The following is a 19125-nucleotide window of genomic DNA, read 5'->3' on the forward strand; positions in this document are numbered from 1 at the left end:
ACACCGACCGTGGTTAAATCGTGATTCATGATAAAATCGTACCTGCTGGACCCGACCTCCCCATCCTCCCCTTCACGGTGGGCCCCCCCCCCCCCCCCCCCCCCATCCCACCCTAGTCTTTTGTCTTTTTACTCCTTGGTCTCTCTCTCTCTCCCTCCCTCTGCGCGGAGTAGACTTTGTCTGAACGTAAGAGTGCGCCATCTTGCTGCCCCGAAACATGTGACATATATACATATATATATATATATATACAATAGGTATGCATGTATGTATGTATGCATGTATATACATGTATGTAGACACTCTCGTCGACGGCCTTGACAATCAATAATACTCGACATCTTTCATCGCATCCTGTCTGTTGAGTCTTGACCCACACCCGTCAGGATGGAAAAGGCCTTGGCCTTTCCATACATCGGCAGTCGTGCCTTGAATGCATCAATACGTCGTCTCGGGACCTGTCGTCCCAGCATGAACCGTAGGAAGTATGATCATGAGACTCGAGAGGTAATACCGTAGTCTGTTAAGTAAGTGGCATCCGGCAGTTGGACTGTGCGTTCGGTGTATCATCTTTAAACCGACCATGGTCCATGCGTGCTCCGTCTGGCCTTATGTTTATCCTTGCCTGGGGGACCCTTCCTAACCCCCCCCCCCCTTCTCGGCCGTTGCCGTTCCCGTGTACCCAATCCCATCCTCGCTTTCTCCCCCCGGACAGCCCATGCCATGATGATACCATAGCAGCCCCTTGATTGGGAGGGGAGATAATACTTGACGAGTAAGATTGCAATATTGGCGAGGGAAAGGTCAGGTAGGTCAGGTTTGCTATAATATTATCACAATGCCATTGCTCTCTCTCTTTCCTCTCCTCTCTCTCTTATAATGTAGCCTGACTCATTGCCCTCTTTTTGTTGTTTCTTCTTCTTTCCCCCCCCCCCCCCCCCCTCTTTCTTTTTTTCTTTCCTTTTGCCTCTCTCGAAACTTCTGCCTTCTTTTCGACTCAGTGTCATTCATTCGTTCGTTACTCTGCTTAACTCGCTCGCCAACATGGCTTCCATTCGTTTCCGAGGCGGCCTGTTGGCCCTCTACGTTGCCGGTGCCGCCGCCGCCGCCGCCGCCGCCGCCGCCTCCCCCACAACTCACGTCGACATGATCGTTCCCGAATGGGATGCCGACAGCGTGGCTGCCTCCGTCATTGACGTCAATGGCAAGTTGACCACGTACGCTGTTCAGTGCAAACATCCCGCCGATTGTCCTCAGCCGGCTACCATCGTTCAGGGTGGTGATGTGTGGTCCCTCCACAGCCTGTACAGGGATAAAACGCAGACATTGTAAGCGGTTTTCTTCTCTCTCTTCTTTTTTTCCCCTTCATTCTTCTGTCCTTCCTTTATTTATTTAACAATATTTATCTTTTAATTTTTATCATCATAATCTCTTCATTTTTCTGCCTTCTTGAAAACCACCCTATCATATAATACATCACATCTTACCTTGTACATCACCAACATGGAGGAGAGTGAGTGTATCTCGTGAGACTGACATTGCCCAAGCACATACGACTACGACTGCCAGGTCGACCGTCCAAGAATGACCTGCACCATCAGCATGGACGGCACCTACCCGGCCGGCCATACCACCCGCTCAACCGTCAGCTCGACGGACAACATCTCACCCGTCATCTCGCCCATCGCCGTCACCGCAGGCATCCACAAGCTTCGCGCTGCCAGTGTGAGCGCCACCTCCACCGCCGCCGCCGATTCGGACTCGGACAAGCCCAGGGAGACCACTGCCGTCGATGATGCCGCCCCGGGATCTTCGACCGAGCCCCCCCCAGCCAAGACCACCTCTGCCGAGCACCACGCCATCACCACCACCACCGCCGCCGCCGCCGCCACCGCAGCTGACAAGACGGCCCAGTCCACCAATGCCGCCGATAAGGAAAGTGCCATCGAGACTGTCACATCGTCGGCGGCTACGGGAAGCTGGTCTGCTTCGTCATCGACTTCCGACAGCTCACCCAGCGTCACCGCGAGCGACAGCGCCGACAGTGCTGCCGGCGCTCCGTCTCTCAACTTTGGCCTGGCCGGTGTGACTGCCTTTGTTGCCGCCATGGCTCTGCTGTAGACCCACCTACATATACTTCGCCAGAGGTTGGGGGGCTGGGCAAGGGGACAGCTGCCCTTCCCCTTTGTATTTTCTTCTGCTCCAAAAGCTCAATCTTATGCGCCATCGCTCCTTTAACGCTTGCCCGTACACAGCCCCATCCCTTTCAGTGGGGTATCGCATGCAAATGGAGAGAGAAAGCGAAACAAGGTGTATTCGTAGAAGACCCAAATAAAAGAAAGAGAACCTTGGATATGGTTCCAACATTACACCCCCAGAAAAAAACACCCACAAAACAAAAACCATTGCTGTCGAATCCTCGCCATGTGTCGTGGACCCATTACGTGTAACGGGGATACTCTTCTCGGCCGTCGAGCCAGCTAGTGCAATTGATGCACCGAAGAGACTAGATATTGCGTCAGCGATTTACAGCAACTACTATGACCCTCTAAATCGCAGCGTACCTTTTCATTGATTCGCTGCTTGCAGTACTTGCACTTCTTCATGTGCTTGATGATGGGGTCGGCCGAGAACAGCGTGTACAGCAGGGCGAGGGAGTAGAGGGCTACGCCGACCATGATGAATGAAACGACTTGGTAGATGAAGGACCTATGTTGTCCGGCAACGTTGGGGAGATAAGGAGGAGGAAAAAGGTCAGCACGTCGCATTCACTTTCTTCTTGCATGCGCTGGAATCGGCATGAATGAGTGCGGATGGCAGTCATCTCACCCGTATGCCATGACGACGGCGCCATCATCCTGCGCCTGCCTCAGCGTATTATACCCAGCCGTGCCGTTGTAACTGTCCCCCTTGCGTAGGATGGCGAATTTCTCCTCAATGTTGTGCCTGAGAGGCAAGATGACTGAGATGGGCGGCATGAGAATGTCGCCGACAAACGACTTGACCAGGTCGGTGAAGATGGAGGCGAGACTTATGTTTTTACAGGTCTTGTTTTTAGCATCGTATAATATCACCTGCATAGCACCGTATCAAAAATGTCTTTGGGGATAGAAATGGACGGGGACAAAACGTACATCAAGCCAAAAGCTATCTGTAGAATATTCCCTTGAAAGGCAAAATCGAGAAAGCCGCTCCAGAGACGGTGAACCTTGCGCTGGCTGCGTTCAAGCAGCGTGTCCGTCTCGCTTGCCGTGCTCTCTTCATCGCGCGGCTGAGCTTGGCGTAGTCGTTCAGCCATCCTGTCTTTCTGTCAATCACAAGAGAGCTGAAAACAGGGTCTTACCCTTGGCGGGGGAAGGACAGGACAAAGTACAGACGACAAAAGAGAGGGGATGCTATAGAGGAGGAGGAAAAGAAAAAAAGACGGCCTGGCAGATCACCAGCCCCTCATCTGTAAGAGGCGCTCATGTGAGCAGGAGCAATGGAGCAGGAGCAATGGAGCAGGAGCAGGGGGGTGCGTATTTAGTGCGTATCAGTGCGAGAAGTCGCTAATGACGTAGCTGAGGGGCATTGGCAGCTTCAGCATAACATGAGCGATAACGCTGCTCATGACTACATTTACGTGCTGCGTACTGCGCACTGCTGTATATGAGAGCAGATATATCATGTACGCTGGGCAGGGAAACAGCGGAAGAGTTGAGCTTACAGTATTATACATTCTGATCGATTAACCATTATGATTCATGCGGGGAACTGCATCATCACCTCTGACCTACCCGCGGTGGTATGGTATCTAGACAACAGAAGAAGCAAAGGGGGAAAACTCCCATGATATATCCAACCGTCGCTCATCACTGGTATATTCTTCCCTCTTCTTCTCTCTTCATCACAGCCCGCACCCCCATAAATCAAAGTGTCTCTAGAACTAATACGACATCTTGGACTCCTCCGCAGCGGCGGCGGCAGCCCTCCGCTTGTTGACGACCAGCCGCGCTGCCCAGAACAGGGTGACGGCCAGCGTCAGGACGGCGGTAACCCACGTGAGTATGAGAAACTTTGTCCCCGCGGCGACGGAGATGCCTATGTCGCCCGCCTTGTCGTTTATCTCGTCGACGCCCTTCGTCACGGCAACGGTTACGATGATGCTGGCAATCATGATGACGAGGGTGTCGAGCGATGCGAGGCCCAGGTTCGCCACCACCACGAGCCTGTTGCCGTGGGTGCTGGGGACCGCGACACCCAGGGCGCCGGCCAGCATGGACAGGCCGCTGAACCCCATGACCATGGCGTACATGACGAACAGGGCGAAGAGCGCGTCGTTGACCTTGTCGAGCTGCTCCTGCACGCTCGAGGACCAGCCCAGGTCGCTCAGGTTGACGTCCACGGGGGCGGAGTCGAGTTTGCGCTCAATCAAGGCTGTGAGATTGAGGCGGTCTGGACAAGTGCGTGTTATCCTTCCGAGCACACACACACACACACACCCTCTCTCTCTCTCTCTCTCTCTCTCTCTCTCTTCTTCTTCTTCTTCTTCTTCTTCTTTAGCGTTGGAGGGAAAGCTTACTGTCGGGTGCAGAGTTGGTGCAGCTGGTAATGTTGAGGGAAGGACTGTCGACCGTGGCATTGGGCTTGAAGTACCCCTCGCATGCATCCATGATGTGCAGGGAGTACCAGTCGCTGATCCCCAGTGCTTCGACGACGTCATCGGACGCCTTGCCGATGAGATCGTTGATGGCGTCGCCCGCGCCGTCGACGAAGCCGCTCAGGATGCCACCGTCACCGTCACCGCCGCTGTCTTGACTGGTGTCGATCAGATCGTGTCCCAACCCGGTTATGTTGACCTATTGCCATGTCAGATGCATGCCGTGCGTGTGAGAGAATGGGAGGGTGGACGGTGCGTACCCTCGCAATGGCATATTCCTCCATGAAGCCCTTTCGGTTACCGGCAAACAGACATAGCGACGATAGAACCAGCCCGACGATGGACAAGACCAGCGGTATAAAGGCGACTAGTCTGGTCATCTTCTCTTCTTTCTGCAATGTTATACAATGGCGAGATGATTGCGAGGGCGGGAAAACACCGAGTGTAACGGTGCACGGCGTGGTTTGGTGAGAAAGAGAGAGTAAAATCAGAGCGTCTGATAGAGAAAGAAAGATGCACTGCTTATACTCGCTCCAGGCGATGGACGTATTGTTATAATATGAAGCGAGAACGGGAGAAAGGGGAGAAGCATCGAGGACACACGGAACACACACACAACGCACACACACACACACAGAGAGAGAGAGAGAGAGAGAGAGAGGGAGACGTGGTAGTCAGTCTATATTTAAGTCATTATTCACGTAAACATGGATCCAAGCAAGGGCTAATATAAATAGCAGGAAGAGGTCGTGAGGCGAAACACGGACAAGGCAAACATGTTGGTTGGAGGCTGGGCGACACACGGCAGCGCCCTGTGAGATGATGGGCATACAACGACAGGTCTTAGAGGCGCCACCTCGCTTTTGCAGCATCAGCAGTGGGGTTTCGAGGGGTATTACTTGATAGGGGAGCGAGGGAGAGGGAAGACATGCATCCCTGTCAGTTATTGAGGGGGGGGGGGGGTCTTCCGTGCATAATCCAAGACTCTTCTCATGTATCCTTGGTCGGCGTGCGGCCATGATGTGGCGACAGGAAGAAGAGACCATGTTTGCTGCTGTTTGGCTTGTCGCGCGCTTGGGTAAGAAGGTCAGCGGCGGGAAGGATTGGTGGCCAATGGATTCGGGTCACGTGTGGGGAGATGAGGCACGGCACATAGATGGTAAGTATCAGTACCAGTGCCTCGTAGGAATAACAATAGCGCAGGTAATGATACTCATACGATGAATGCACATGTCAAGACGGTGTAGTAGAGAGAGAGAGAGAGAGAGAAAATGACAATGAGAACAATGCAGATAGACTTGATTGATTGATTTTGACTCATGGCACGCTCGTGGTATTATTATGTGCCAAGTGGCCTAGTAATCCTAATATTATTACTAATATCAGTAGTTTACCAGTACTATCCCATTACGATTTATTACACGTACGCGGGAGTGGCTTGAGTGAGCATAGCAACACACCGCTCCCGAAACCAAACTTGGCAAACTCGGCTATCCAATCCTGGCCAGAATGACGTCTCTACTTCCAAGACAGACACTCGTGTGACCCTTCCCCAATCCAATCATCTCCCATCATCTGAGTTGACAGCTTGGTGTCGAGAGTGCCGATCCATGACAGAGAGAGGCAAGCAAAGCGTGCCAGCATGCAGAGGCAAGTCAGGAGCAGCCAGGGCATCATTACATCTGCCTGGAGTACTTTGTTACTACTTCACAATATCATCACTGTTCATATCACTATGTCACCTGGTAGTACGGAGAGTATCGTGGCACCGTTAGCAGTGAGTGTTCTCATGGACTTCCACTGCTAGTATCACATTAGCCTCCCACCGTCTCCCACTAATACTCCATGACCCTCCCTCTTCCGGCGACTGATAACAGATCAACCACTCACCACCGTAGCGGCAGCAATACACCGTAGTAGCGGTATCCTATGCCGTAGCACCGAGTAGTGGTGAATCTTGGCTTTATCTACGATACAGTTCATGCACGAGTCCTGCATCCTTTCCTTCTCCGCATCTTGGAGGATCCTGGGCCTGGGGGTGATACGCACAGTCAAGTTTCCCCCCCTCCCCCCCCCCCCCCCCTTTTCTTTCACTCATCTCTATCTCTTCCCAGTGCTACGCTCCCTCCACAACGGAGAGATGTCCTCGCTCGAGGCAAAAATCGTCGTGCTAGGCGCTCAGGGTGTCGGAAAGACGTCCCTGGTAATGCGATACTGCAAGGGAAGCTGGGACCCCTCGCAAATCACCTCCACCGTCGGCGCCAGTTTCCTCACAAAACGCATCGTAGACGCCGACACGGACACGACGGTGCGGCTGCAGATATGGGATACAGGTAGTCTTCCTTTTTTTTCTTTTTCTTGTTTCCTTTCCCTCGTTTTTCCTCTTCAGCCCATTGTTACCCCCCCTCCCTCTTCGACTCCACCCACCCATGTACCGACATGCTCTGACCATGGAAAACAAAAACAAGCCGGTCAAGAACGATTCCGCTCAATATCCCGCCTGTACTACCGCGGCGCAAACGCCTGCATCCTATGCTATAGCATCACCGACGCACAGTCCTTCGCCGAGATGGGCGTGTGGCTGACCGAGCTGCGGCGCAACCTGCCGGGTGACGTCATCCTTCACGTCGTGGGGACAAAAGCCGACATCGTCGCCCGCGACCCTTCGGCCCGCCAGGTCCCCTTCGAACGCTGCATAGCCTACGTGGCCGAGAACCTCGCCCCGGGACAGGGAGGTACCCCGCCGCCCACGGCGTCCGGGTTCCTCTCCTCCCCCTTCCAGGGCGGCGGCTCCTCCCTACCGTCAATGTCACCGGGGAACAATAGCAGCCATAACAACAACAACAACAATACTTTTGTGGGTGGAGGGGTGGGAGGGGGTGGTGCGTACCCCAGCTCCGCTGACCCGCACAGTCCCAGCTCTAAGCGCAGCTCGGGCTTCTGGGGCCAGGAGGTAGGCTGGGACGCCTGCCACGAGATCAGCGCCGAGAGCGGCGAGGGCGTCGAGGAGGTCTTCCGCGTCGTCACGCGAAAGCTCGTCGAGCAGAACCGGAAGATGCAGCAGGCCCTGCTGCTCGCCACGTCCCTACCCCAGCCCACGCCGGGCTTCGGCGCCGGCCCCGACCCTTCCGCCCTGGACGGCGACTACTTCGGTGCCGGAGCGGCCTATCCGAGGGGCAGCTTCCGCGTCGGCCGCGACAGGCGCAGCTGGCTTTTCCCCCAGTCATTCTCACCCACCGTGACTGTCGATCGGGCCGGCTCGACGAATGACGGCCACGGTCAGCAGCATCAGCAACCCGACTACGAGGGCAAGAAGCGCAGCGCCTGCTGCTGACCCTCCCGCCACGTCTACTTTCGTGTATGTTTTTGTCTTTTCTACATTTTTCATCTCTCATTTCTTTTCTCTTCTTTTTTTGATGCGTATATCGGGACCGTCCTCTCTGGACGAGGCATACGAGCGATGATTTATGGCTTTACGGGTTCTTATCGGATTTGGGTCTGCATTATGAGGGCGCATTGGTTCTCTTTTTATTATCTACTATTTCTATCCAAGCTTTTCACGGACCAGATCATGTCATTACAATGCATCTTCTCTTCTCTCTCTCTCCACTTGCCTTTTTCAATATGAAGCTGGGTCGTTTCTTATGTCATGGGTGCATCTTGTTTTTCTTCTTCTTCTTTCTTTTCTCGGTCGCTTGACTGGGAATATTCCTTCTCGCCGTACCTTTTGCCGATCAGTGGAACGGGAATGCGGGAATGCATCCAACCACGCGTACCTATCTTTCAATCGCCTGCCCGAGCTGTGACGGTTCCTCCTCTCCAGTCGTTTCACTCTTTCAGTTCCATATTGAGAATCTTCCGCAAAAGACAGACTGCCTGACAAGCGGCTCGTTCGATGCCATTCGTTGGACGTGATTGTTCGTTGGGATGGCGAGGGCTATCCTGATGAGAAGCAGACTGTCAACCGTCCGGGACTCGTATCAAGGATCACGGGCCATTGTCCATACATGGGTCGTGGAGACGAACAGGATGGCGGCAATGGCGTCATTGTGTCTGTCAGTCCACATCTGACCAGCATGGCAGGTAATGCTGGTCATCAATCAATACTACCATCTATATATATAATTCAATACTACTACTACGAGGTACGTATACGAGTATCGTGTACGAGTATCGTGTACGAGTATCGTGTACGAGTATCGTGTACGAGTAGGTAGGTAGGCATGGATGCTTATAACGCCACTAGAAGTAGGGGCTCCACCGCGGGACGAAAGAAGGAAGAAGAGACATCAATATCGGTGATACAAAGCGCTTTTTTTTTTTTTTTTCTATAATGGAAAAGCAAAAGATCCTTTATTTCTGTCCTGGTCCCGAACGGAGAACAAAAGGTTCGGTCTGCTCTTGGATGCTTTGACTTGCCATTATAGGCAGTTGTGTAATTGTTGGAGCTGTACGGTATCATGGTGTGAGAATTGGCAGTGACGAGAGTTGCCGCTGCGATGATATGGTCGGTTAACCATGACTCAGTAATGAGGATCATTCATCATCACAATCCCTCCCTCCCTCCCTCTCCTCCCTCTCTCTACATGATGTATACAAGAAACGATAAGCCATCACTATTTATCCAAAAGGAAAGGAGAGGGGAAAAAAGCAAAGAAAGAAGAGGAGAGGCACTTTGATACCGTCTTTCGTCAGCAGAGAGTAGTATTCAAGTGGAGAAGAATGGATGATACCACTGGTGACTCGCCGCCAGTCTATCAGTACGTAGTATCGAGATACATGTATATTATAAGTACAATAGCAGTGTATGTAGTTATTATTACCCGTACTAATATCGGGAGCTATCAGTAGAAGGGAAGAAGGGGAAGAAGCACTTTGGACTGAACACCCCTGGATCTTCCTTCCCACCTACTCTATACGTCGTATTCTTCGAAGCCCGTCGGCTGCAGTTTTTTTTTTAGCTTCCCGCCTCAAAAGTGCCGAGGTGGTTCTGCCGAAGTGTCCAAGCCGTTCTGATTCGATGGAAACAATGATTATTTTTTCTCAACAATATATCATCAATGCTGTGGGGTTTCATCAGAATGTGGGGGGGGGGGGATGAATGATTGAATGATTGACTTTGCATCGTTCTGCTCCAACTCGCCAAAATGTCATCCGCAACTGGGTAACCTGCAGGGATCGAGGCACAACCGACGAGATAAAGCACGTCGACCGCCAACAAGCGGGGGGAAGGGAAGGGGGGCAACAGCACAGCATAAGGGGTAGAAGCGTGTTATAGAGTATCATAGAAAGAGTGTTGCTACTCTGCAAAGTGCACGAGTAATAAGTCCAACCCCCCTCACTGATTGAGATGTCCCATTTCCTATTCAGGAAGGCCTACGAGAGATCGCCGCCTTCAGCCTCCCTCTCTCTCTCTCTTGTTTCCCAGACAATGCCACCATCCGCCCTCCCCCCACCCCGCTCACCTTTTCCTTCTTTATAAAAGGGCTGTGTGTTCAGCTTCTTCCCCCTTCTGATAAGCATGTCTTGGAAGTACTGACCGTCCCCCCTCCCCTTCTACACATTCAATCCCCCTCTCTCTGCTTACCACAGAAAGATTGAAGACGAGGAAGAAGGACAAGGAGAAGAAGAAGAAGAAACAAGGGAGGCACATCCAGCCATGCGCTTGCCTATCGTCATCTTGGCCTTAGGCGCCGCCTCAGCTGCCGCCGCCCGCCAGTTCTCCTACGGGCCGGCAGACGGGTCCATCACCCCCCGGAACGTCAGACCCCGTCCCGACTCCTTCTGGGAGCACGTCGTCAAGGGTTCAGACGTGGCCGAGAAGATCAGGGCCGGCTCAGGGTCGTCCGTCTTGTCGGCCGACGATCAGGAGGTCCATCCCCTATCCAACTTCAACATGCGTGCCAAGCCCGTCGACCCTTCCGAGCTCGGCGTCGACACCGTCAAGCAGTACAGCGGATACCTCGACAATGACGAGCAGGACAAGCACCTGTTCTACTGTCAGTCTGCTCCCCGTCCCCGAAAGCGGTGATCTTACTGTACCGCATCATGCGGAACATGACTGACAGGGTCCCCCATCTGTCTCCTGCAGGGTTCTTCGAGTCTCGCAACGACCCCGAGACCGACCCGGTTGTCCTCTGGCTCAACGGCGGCCCGGGCTGCTCCTCTCTGGTCGGCCTGTTCCAGGAGCTGGGCCCGGCCAGGATCAGCGAGGACGGGGAGGTGGTGGCCAACCCTTTTTCGTGGAACAGCAACGCGTCCGTCATCTTCGTGGACCAGCCGGTCAACGTGGGCTTCTCGTACTCCAAGAGCAACGACACGGGGTCGTCGCTGGCGGCGGCCTACGACCTGTACGCCCTGCTCGAGCTCTTCTTCCACGAGTTCCCGCAGTACGCTGAGCAGGACTTCCACATCGCCGGAGAGTCGTACGCGGGCCACTACGTGCCCGAGACGGGCTACACCGTCATCTCGCAGCCGGGGACGAGCATCAACCTCAGGAGCATCCTGGTCGGCAACGGCCTGACGGACCCGTACATCCAGTACGCCTACTACGAGCCCATGGCGTGCGGCGAGGGCGGCTACGACGCCGTCCTGGACGCGAGAACCTGCTCGTCCATGAGGTCGGCCCTCCCGTCGTGCCAGGCCAGGATCAAGAAGTGCTACGACGACACCGACGACACCCAGGCCTGCATCGCCGCGAACAGCTACTGCAACAACGCCTTCTTCAGCCCCTACCAGTCGTCCGGCAACGACGTTTACGACGTCCGCAACGAGCCCGACGCCACCTCGGGCGCCACAGAGTGGCTCAACACCGACCGCGTCAAGGACGCCCTGGGCGTCGAGGTGGACTCCTACGAGCAGTGCGACGACACCGTCTACAGCCTCTTCTCCAGCTCGGGCGACTGGATGAAGCCGATCCAGCGCCACGTCCCGGACATCCTGGCCAAGATCCCCGTCCTCATCTACGCCGGCGACGCCGACTTCATCTGCAACTGGCTCGGCAACCGAGCCTGGACGAAGGCCCTCGACTGGCCCGGCAAGGAGGCCTACAACGCCGCCCCCGTAGAGCCCCTCTCCATCGGCGGCGACAGATACGGCAACCTGACCACGGCCGACAACTTCGCCTTTGCCCAGATCTTCCAGGCCGGTCACATGGTCCCTGCTGATCAGCCCGAGGGCTCGCTCGACCTCCTAAACAGGTGGATTAGCGGCGAGTGGTGGGAGAGATAGACACTTCCCAGTCCTGTCCTCTGGGTCCAGGATGGTGTCAACGGTTGGATCGTGCGGGGGGACGACGTCTTGAAATGTTTCCAATGACGTGCGCAATACCGGCGGCGTCAGCTCTCCTTTCATCTTATATATAGTGTGCGTGACGATGAATTACCGGAAAGGAATCTGGAAATAAGATTGACATGCAACGTAAAACAAAGCATCTCTGCGTCCGTGTCATATCAGCTTTTCCCAGAACAGGTAGGATTCCCTGTTCATCTTCCACCCTAACGACGGGGATCATCACCGAAGATCATAGTATCTATCACTCGACAATGCCTGCTGCATCCTTTGGTACGTTGTTCGCTCTTGATGTATTACTACAGCTCGACCCCAACAAAGCTTCCAAACGCTGAGCTGATCAGACTCCTTGACTTTTTTTAAAGAAAAATGATTATTATTATTATTCTTCTTAGAAAAATAAATGAGAGCCAGCAATGTGGACGACAGTGCGAGTTCAGTATTTGGTCTTCCCATTCGCGTCAAGCAGAAGAAATATGGGCCTAGTAATGACCACTGCGACGCACTCAAAACGTATAGCAACTTCAAACAGGCGGCCCGCTCAGCCCATATTACCATCGTCGTGACGGAAAACCTGTGCCTCTATATATATGTCGTGATTGAATAGAGCCGTAACACCGTAGCTCTCACTCGTATGAGTTCCACGGTAACTCGTTGAACTTGGAGCTCTTGGTACAGTTTAGGTACAGTATTGACAAATGGAGGACTTTTTAAGGTGACAGCGGTCCGCACAGTGTCTGAATGGATGGAATATTACGCCACGAAACGAGCCGCGTCGTTTAGTGCAGATACATGTACTCGTAATAATAATAATACTGTAAACTGTCTGCGCTGTTACACCACTGTAACATCGGCTCATGGACGCTTCTGGGTATTGCTGCTGCACAGTGTCAGTGGTGCCGTTTCTTCTAAGATGCTCTTTCCTTTCTTTTTCTCTTCTTTTTTTTTTTTAAAAAAAAAAGAAATAAAAGGAGATATGCTAATATTTGGGGAGGCCACGACTCATAATATACCATCATCATCTTCTACCACCGCAAGCACAATCCCCATGTCGTTACCGAACGTGGCCCCGATAATCAAATTCATTCTGGCATCGATAATTCTTCTTTACCTGCTGTCAGATATTCAAGACTCGCACCGCACACAATCGCCACTGATAGCCTTGGTCTTCATTCTCTGGACTGAAACTCGTGCTATCTCTGATATCGGTTCTTCTGGGTCTGGTTTAGCCACCAGCCCTCCCCTTCCAACATGGTCATCACCGGTATCTCATCAACCACATCTTGCATATATTGATATGGGATGTAATGTCAGGTAAAACCCTTCTTGTCAGCTCCTGACATCCCCTCCCATGTCTACCGCGGTCTGCGTGGCGGCTGTCCCATCGGGGATACGCCGCGACAGGACGCCGCAGAGGTCTTCCTCCGCTTCCGCGAGACCAGCCAACCAGACCATCATGGCCGTCGACATTCACCAGGATGAGCATTGATGGCATCAAGATGGGCCAGAAAATGCGGGCGCTCAAGTACAAGTTTGTGCCGAGCTGTCGCGACCCACCTGGTGACGTCGTGACGCAGGCCAGTCCTCGAACGAAGGGACAGCATGACAGCCACATGAGATATCACTAGTGCGATGATGGGGATGAAAAAAAAAATAATGACGAGTGCAATATGTAGGTTCCGTATTAAATTAAAAGAAATTAAAAAAAAAGGCACTTCCCGGAAATAGACGCATCTACTTAGGGGCGGGATTGAGCCGCGCAATTAGGTTGTTGGTGCACCGCACCATTCCTACGGTTGAGCTGGTAGTGGCTGTCAGCAGCGTAAAGCATCTTCTCCGTAAGACCTCCCCGCTCTGCCCTCGGTCCTTTAGAAAGGGACAGCGCCTGTGGGAATAGTTCTGAGCCTGGATGCTTTGGTCACCGCGTGCTATCACGGTGTTCCCCGAGACCTGTAGGTATGAGCGGGCATCACGCAAGGTATCGTCTGTTGGCGGAGATGCAGACAGCAGGATGAGGCTCGGCGGTCAGTGTGAACACCACAATGGCCAGTCGCGTAATGATACCAACAATGTGCGCGTGCGCGGGGGAATACCACGCCGCCATTATCCCCCAAGCCTGTTCTCTGTCCACATGACCCCGCAGACGACGAGTGCGATGATGCGGAGGACTCCACCGTGGCTTGAGCCGGGGCTCAGATGCGAGATGTCGACGACTTTACTGGCAGCCCGTTGCTCTGCTCTTCTGACTTGTCCGCAGACCCCGTCGGATAACCCCCCACTCACTCTACTCGTATGGTAGGTATGCCGCCGCACGCCTCATATTAATATTGCCGTCAACCCCAGAAATCCCTAGGCAAATCGATCATGAACCCCGCGGCGCGACGACGGGCCCCGCAGCGTGCACGCCCCGCAGCGTGCCCCCACATTTCCATCCTCCAGTCATGGATGGTCTCGGGAAAGGGGATGTCTAGATTGCACACTGAATCTATCGTCATTGCTGTCAGTAGTCAGTAGTCGGTTGCCTTGTTCAAGTACCGGCGAAATCACATACATCTGGAGACTCGTCATTCCTAGGCCATAGTCGGAGAGAGGTGCAGATGCAGGCGTGAGCGCGGAAGATGGCGGGGGGGGGGGGGGCAGAGAGGCCTTCGGGATTCCCAATTTGGGACGAAGATGTGTAAGCTGTACGGTGTACAAATCTGTAGATACGGAGTAGTAATGCCATTGATCGTGGAAGGCGCGACCCAGCCGCACCTGCCCCCCTCATGATGCACCGAAAGATGGGAGCTCTGGTCGTTTGGCTTTGCAGCTAAAAAGTGCATCACTACCAGCAGTATCACCCTCGTAGTGCCAACTTCACTCTTCTCCATCGTACCCGCAACCGCCACGGTAAGCGGTCCCGATCGTTAGAGGAGGATTATCATTGCACGCAAAACGGTCCTTTCACCCTGGTCAATGACAATCCCTTCTTTCAGTACGAGCGGTTCCGAACGGTGCTGATGCCCCTCGACCAGGCCAGGGACTCCCACCACCCCGGCAGTCTGCTTGCCACTCCCTGGCTTGACACGGCCATCGCCAGCCCCCTCCCCCCGAACGCCTTCACCCCGGTCCGTCGTCCTGAGTACGACGTACAAGCAGATACCACTCGAAATAATGCACTAATTCCGCATCCAGCCAAGATGCGGTCGGAACCGATCGAGGTGGAGACGCCTACCACCCCCTCCATCTCGACCGACGGCAATACCATGTCAAGTATGACTATTAGCCTCGACACCTAGACCCCATAATCCCCATGGGGTTGGCGACTGGGGTTAGCTATCATCTCCTCTACTGCCCAATGGAGGGTATTATTCGTCAACATGCACAATCCACACCAACGGCAGCAAGATCACTCACCCGGCCAAGGGGGCTTTATAATGCAACGGCTGTCCGCCCATGTGTTGACGGCACCCTCCTTTCTTGTGGCCCAATAACTCTTCGGTCCTCTCCCCCCCCCCTTTTCCACCAGCATCTTCCGACCTTCAGCGATAAGGAGAGAGATATAGAAACGCACTCGCTCGGACAAAGAGTCCAGAGCCACTATGGGACGAAAGTACCTTGGCGGTTCGGGCGAAAGCCTCACAGTGTGGATATCCATCGCCGCCTCTACTACCATCATCTTTTACGGTTACGATCAGGTGAGTCTTGCTTCCCACATCTTCCAGTTCTCGCTGCCGTGTAACTCCCATCGCGGATACTGATACCCAGACCCTTAGGGAGTTTTTGGCAATGTCCTGATCAAGAAAAACTTCCTCGAAACCATGGGCAACCCCAGTACCGATGATCAGGGAACCATGACATCCGTATACAACCTTGGCTGCTTCGTCGGTGCTCTCTCAACCCTGTACTCCGGCGACAAGCTCGGCCGCCCCATGACTCTGATGCTTGGAAGCACTGTTGTTGGGATCGGTGCCATCATCCAGACTTGTTCCTTTGGTCCAGCCGAGATGTACGTCGGCCGTATCATCGGTGGTCTTGGAACCGGTATGAACACGGCAACCGCCGGTGTCTGGCAGTCTGAGACGTCCAAGATGAGGAGTCGAGGCAAGCTCATCATCATCCAGATGGCAAACTGTATCGTCGGATTTGCACTCTCCAACTGGTTGACCTTGGGTTTCTCCTTTGCCCCAGGAAGTGTCTCTTGGCGTTTCCCTCTGGCCTTTCAGTTGTGTAAGTTTGATGAGCCCTTTCGTGCATGCTCTTCGTGCTGACGTGTATCCTTTTCAAGTTTTCTCCCTTGTGATCATGACCATGGTCCCCTTCCTCCCTGATTCCCCTCGTCTCCTTATCCGTAAGGAGCGCCACGAGGAGGCTCTCGAAGTCCTCGCTGCGCTAGAGGGCAACGGTGCCACTCCCGAATCTCCCTCGGTCCGTACGCAATACTCGGTCATCAAGGACGTTCTTGACAAGGCAAAGCTTCCTCTACTCCCATTCCATGGCCTAGAACATGCAGCTAACACGGCGACCTGCAGGAATACGCCGTCAGCTACACATGGTGGCAGCTCATCACCGGTCGCGGTCCCGCCGGTGTCGTCCGTCGAATGATTCTTGGCGCCTGGATGCAGACCATGAACCAGATTTCGGGAATCAATGTCACGTCGTACTACATGACATACGTCTTCATCAATGCGCTAGGATTAGACGAGTTCCTGGCACGCATCTTGGCTGCCGCCGGCTCCATGGACTACCTCTTCTTCTCCTTCATGGCTTACTTTGTCATCGAACGCTATGGCCGTCGGGTTGTCATGATGACGTCGGCTACCGGCTGTGCTATCTGCTGGATCGTCATCGCCATCAGTCTCGGTCTTTCCGAGCATGGCCTGGCCGATAAGTACAGGATGGGAATCGTAGCTGTGTCATTCTTCTTCCTGTTCTTTGCCTGCTTTGCTATGGGCTGCCTTGGTGGTGAGTGTATCCGCCCTATCGTGACGAGGTGGAAGGAACGGGAGACGCTGACGAGAAGCCAGTCCCCTGGCTCTATCCCACCGAAATCAACGCGTTGGCCTTCCGCTCCAAGGGCTCCAGCCTGGCCATGGCCTCCAACTGGATCATGAACTACATGGTCGCCCAGGTCACCCCTCCCGGAATCGCCAACCTCGGTTACAAGTTTTGGATCATCTGGGCCGTCATTTGCGCGTCCTTTGTCCCCATCACCTACCTATTCTACCCGGAAACGGCCAACCGATCCCTCGAGGACATTGACCGCTACTTCTACGACAACCCCGGTATCTTTGTTTTCAAGAACAAGCAGGCCACGCAGCTTAGCAGACCACAGATCTACGAAGATGCCGACAGGGAGATTGCGGCTCACCAAGGAGCCAGTGAAAAGGTGGTTGACGTTGAGAATAGCGAGATGGTAGAGCACGCAGAGAAGCGTCGGTGATGTGGTCGGATACACCAAAGGCTGCCGGCATGGGAGAGCTGGAAAGTAATTGGCTGGTGAATTGTCAAGATAAACAAGAGGCGATGGCACGGCCATATATGCCTTTCATCTCAACAGCCAGTCCCTTCCTTTTCCCAGTGTGCTGCACTATAGCTTCGGCTCGAACACCGAGGCAACCATGCTTCTGCCAGTCTGCCGGTGGATGTGAATAGCATCATTGATATTTCATATTACCTTGTTCCATTCTCGTACCAACCGTACATCACAGACAGGTAACGGCTTATAAGTTATCCAGAAACTAACCCATCGTCACCTTTCCCTCACCCCACGGGTAAATTTAGCGTCTGTCGGGTGTCGATGTCTCTGACCCTGTATTACATACGAGTGAGTATACGAGTAATAATACTATGCATGCCCTCCCCCCTCCTCCCTGTCCCCCGCAATTTTCCCTCAAGTTCCGACAGTATATCAATATTACTTCCTAATGCTCACCTCTCTAGCGCGTCTCCAATCCCTGTAGACTCCCTTCCACCCAGTTGGCTGTGCTTACTCAGTCCCCAGATCTGTTTATGTTGCGGGTAATCTTGACCGGTTATATTCGAAGCAAGGGGTGAGTGAGGCCGTCACGTTCCCGACGGATCTGGGTATGACTTCGATCGTCCCGGTGGTTAAACTGCCCTTCGCAGGGACTCGGCGAATCGAAGCAGGAGGGCTGCAACTATTATATCGCTTCTTCTCTCGAATACCTGGTACATGAGATAACCTTTTGACATCCTTGTCTACCAACGATATATCCAATGAACTTGTATTACATACAGTGTAATCTGTAGAGCGGAGGTGTTTTGGCGAATTTAATACATCCAGGCACAATCTCCGCTAAAGATTTAGTTTAGACTCAACACCGACGAAAAAAGGTATTGATTGATGCCCATGCAATGACCGGTATCAACAGCAAACCTATGAAGAGGGTAAATAATAAATATCCAGAGAAAGACGAAAGGCAGGCATACGAAAAAGAAAAGAAGAAAATAAAAGAAAAGAAAAAAAATCAATAACGGCAGTTCTGTATGAATTCAATTGAGATTGGGAAGCAAGCGTTGGAGTAGAAAAAAAAGAACGAGAAACAAGGGCTTGACCGGGGTTTGAACCCGGGACCTCGCACATAAGCCTTTCACAAGCTTGGAACTCCAGAGAACCCGAAGCGCGAATCATACCACTAGACCATCAAGCCATACTCAGCGGATGCTAGGTGGGTTGGAAATAAGGTTTATATTATTCTCCAGAAGGCTCGGGTGACTAAGAAATCGCCCGGCCTTGGGTTGACAAACACTTGCCGGCGATTAGTAGATTTGTGAACCCGGAGAGTTTACAAACTGTCAAGTTCTTCTTCTTCTCATCAGTGAAAGGACGTTGCATTTTGAGAACAATCACAGAACAGATAGGGAAGCGGCGTGCCATCGGTAATATACCGTTTCTCTCGCGTCTCGGTGTCACAGAGCGTGTCAGCACAAGCTTGGTAGACGGCGCGTGAAGTTCATCTTGAGTTCCTCTGGCGAACGTCCCGGATCACAGAAGTGATATACATAGGTACTAGCAGGACGAACCATGATATATACCTGTAAATTTCAAAGGCAGCCCGATAAGTTGCTGTCCGAATCTAGTGCTTGGCTCGCTGGAAGAGTTCCTGTGCATGCCAATGGATGTATTCGACCTGTCGTCAATGTCCAGGGAGGAAGAGAGTAGAATCAATCTATCGAGGCAAGACAGCGGTCGA

The 19125-nt window shown here is 53.2% G+C and overlaps 7 protein-coding genes across 7 annotated transcripts; 4 read left to right on the top strand and 3 right to left on the bottom strand.

Moving 5' to 3' along the window:
- Positions 1-1044: 1044 nt before the first annotated feature.
- On the top strand, positions 1045-2121 carry GMORB2_0589 (uncharacterized protein; the record flags this gene model as incomplete). Its single annotated transcript, XM_035462574.1, has 2 exons — positions 1045-1328; positions 1548-2121. The coding sequence occupies 2 exons, from the start codon at positions 1045-1047 to the stop codon at positions 2119-2121; spliced, it is 858 nt and encodes a 285-aa protein (XP_035325504.1).
- A 319-nt stretch (positions 2122-2440) lies between these two features.
- Positions 2441-2678, bottom strand: GMORB2_0590 (large conductance mechanosensitive channel; the record flags this gene model as incomplete). Its single annotated transcript, XM_035462575.1, has 2 exons — positions 2441-2506; positions 2565-2678. 2 exons carry the CDS (start codon positions 2676-2678, stop codon positions 2441-2443), a joined length of 180 nt encoding a protein of 59 aa, XP_035325505.1.
- A 147-nt stretch (positions 2679-2825) lies between these two features.
- GMORB2_0591 (Large-conductance mechanosensitive channel, MscL) lies at positions 2826-3298 on the bottom strand (the record flags this gene model as incomplete). Its single annotated transcript, XM_035462576.1, has 2 exons — positions 2826-3030; positions 3135-3298. The coding sequence occupies 2 exons, from the start codon at positions 3296-3298 to the stop codon at positions 2826-2828; spliced, it is 369 nt and encodes a 122-aa protein (XP_035325506.1).
- A 627-nt stretch (positions 3299-3925) lies between these two features.
- Positions 3926-5019, bottom strand: GMORB2_0592 (Ca2+ regulator and membrane fusion protein Fig1; the record flags this gene model as incomplete). The annotated part of the gene is made up of 3 exons (XM_035462577.1): positions 3926-4434; positions 4562-4838; positions 4900-5019. 3 exons carry the CDS (start codon positions 5017-5019, stop codon positions 3926-3928), a joined length of 906 nt encoding a protein of 301 aa, XP_035325507.1.
- A 1760-nt stretch (positions 5020-6779) lies between these two features.
- On the top strand, positions 6780-7973 carry GMORB2_0593 (RAB protein; the record flags this gene model as incomplete). The annotated part of the gene is made up of 2 exons (XM_035462578.1): positions 6780-6972; positions 7117-7973. The coding sequence occupies 2 exons, from the start codon at positions 6780-6782 to the stop codon at positions 7971-7973; spliced, it is 1050 nt and encodes a 349-aa protein (XP_035325508.1).
- A 2325-nt stretch (positions 7974-10298) lies between these two features.
- On the top strand, positions 10299-11869 carry GMORB2_0594 (cathepsin A (carboxypeptidase C); the record flags this gene model as incomplete). Its single annotated transcript, XM_035462579.1, is given in 3 exon segments — positions 10299-10638; positions 10731-10810; positions 10826-11869. 3 exon segments carry the CDS (start codon positions 10299-10301, stop codon positions 11867-11869), a joined length of 1464 nt encoding a protein of 487 aa, XP_035325509.1.
- Positions 11870-15510: 3641 nt separating this feature from the next.
- On the top strand, positions 15511-17351 carry GMORB2_0595 (Sugar transporter; the record flags this gene model as incomplete). The annotated part of the gene is made up of 5 exons (XM_035462580.1): positions 15511-15606; positions 15685-16138; positions 16197-16336; positions 16441-16893; positions 16932-17351. The coding sequence occupies 5 exons, from the start codon at positions 15511-15513 to the stop codon at positions 17349-17351; spliced, it is 1563 nt and encodes a 520-aa protein (XP_035325510.1).
- Positions 17352-19125: the final 1774 nt, after the last annotated feature.

Source organism: Geosmithia morbida (genome assembly GCF_012550715.1).
Source record: "Geosmithia morbida isolate 1262 chromosome Unknown scaffold_0, whole genome shotgun sequence".
In the NCBI taxonomy this organism is placed as follows: domain Eukaryota; kingdom Fungi; phylum Ascomycota; class Sordariomycetes; order Hypocreales; family Bionectriaceae; genus Geosmithia; species Geosmithia morbida.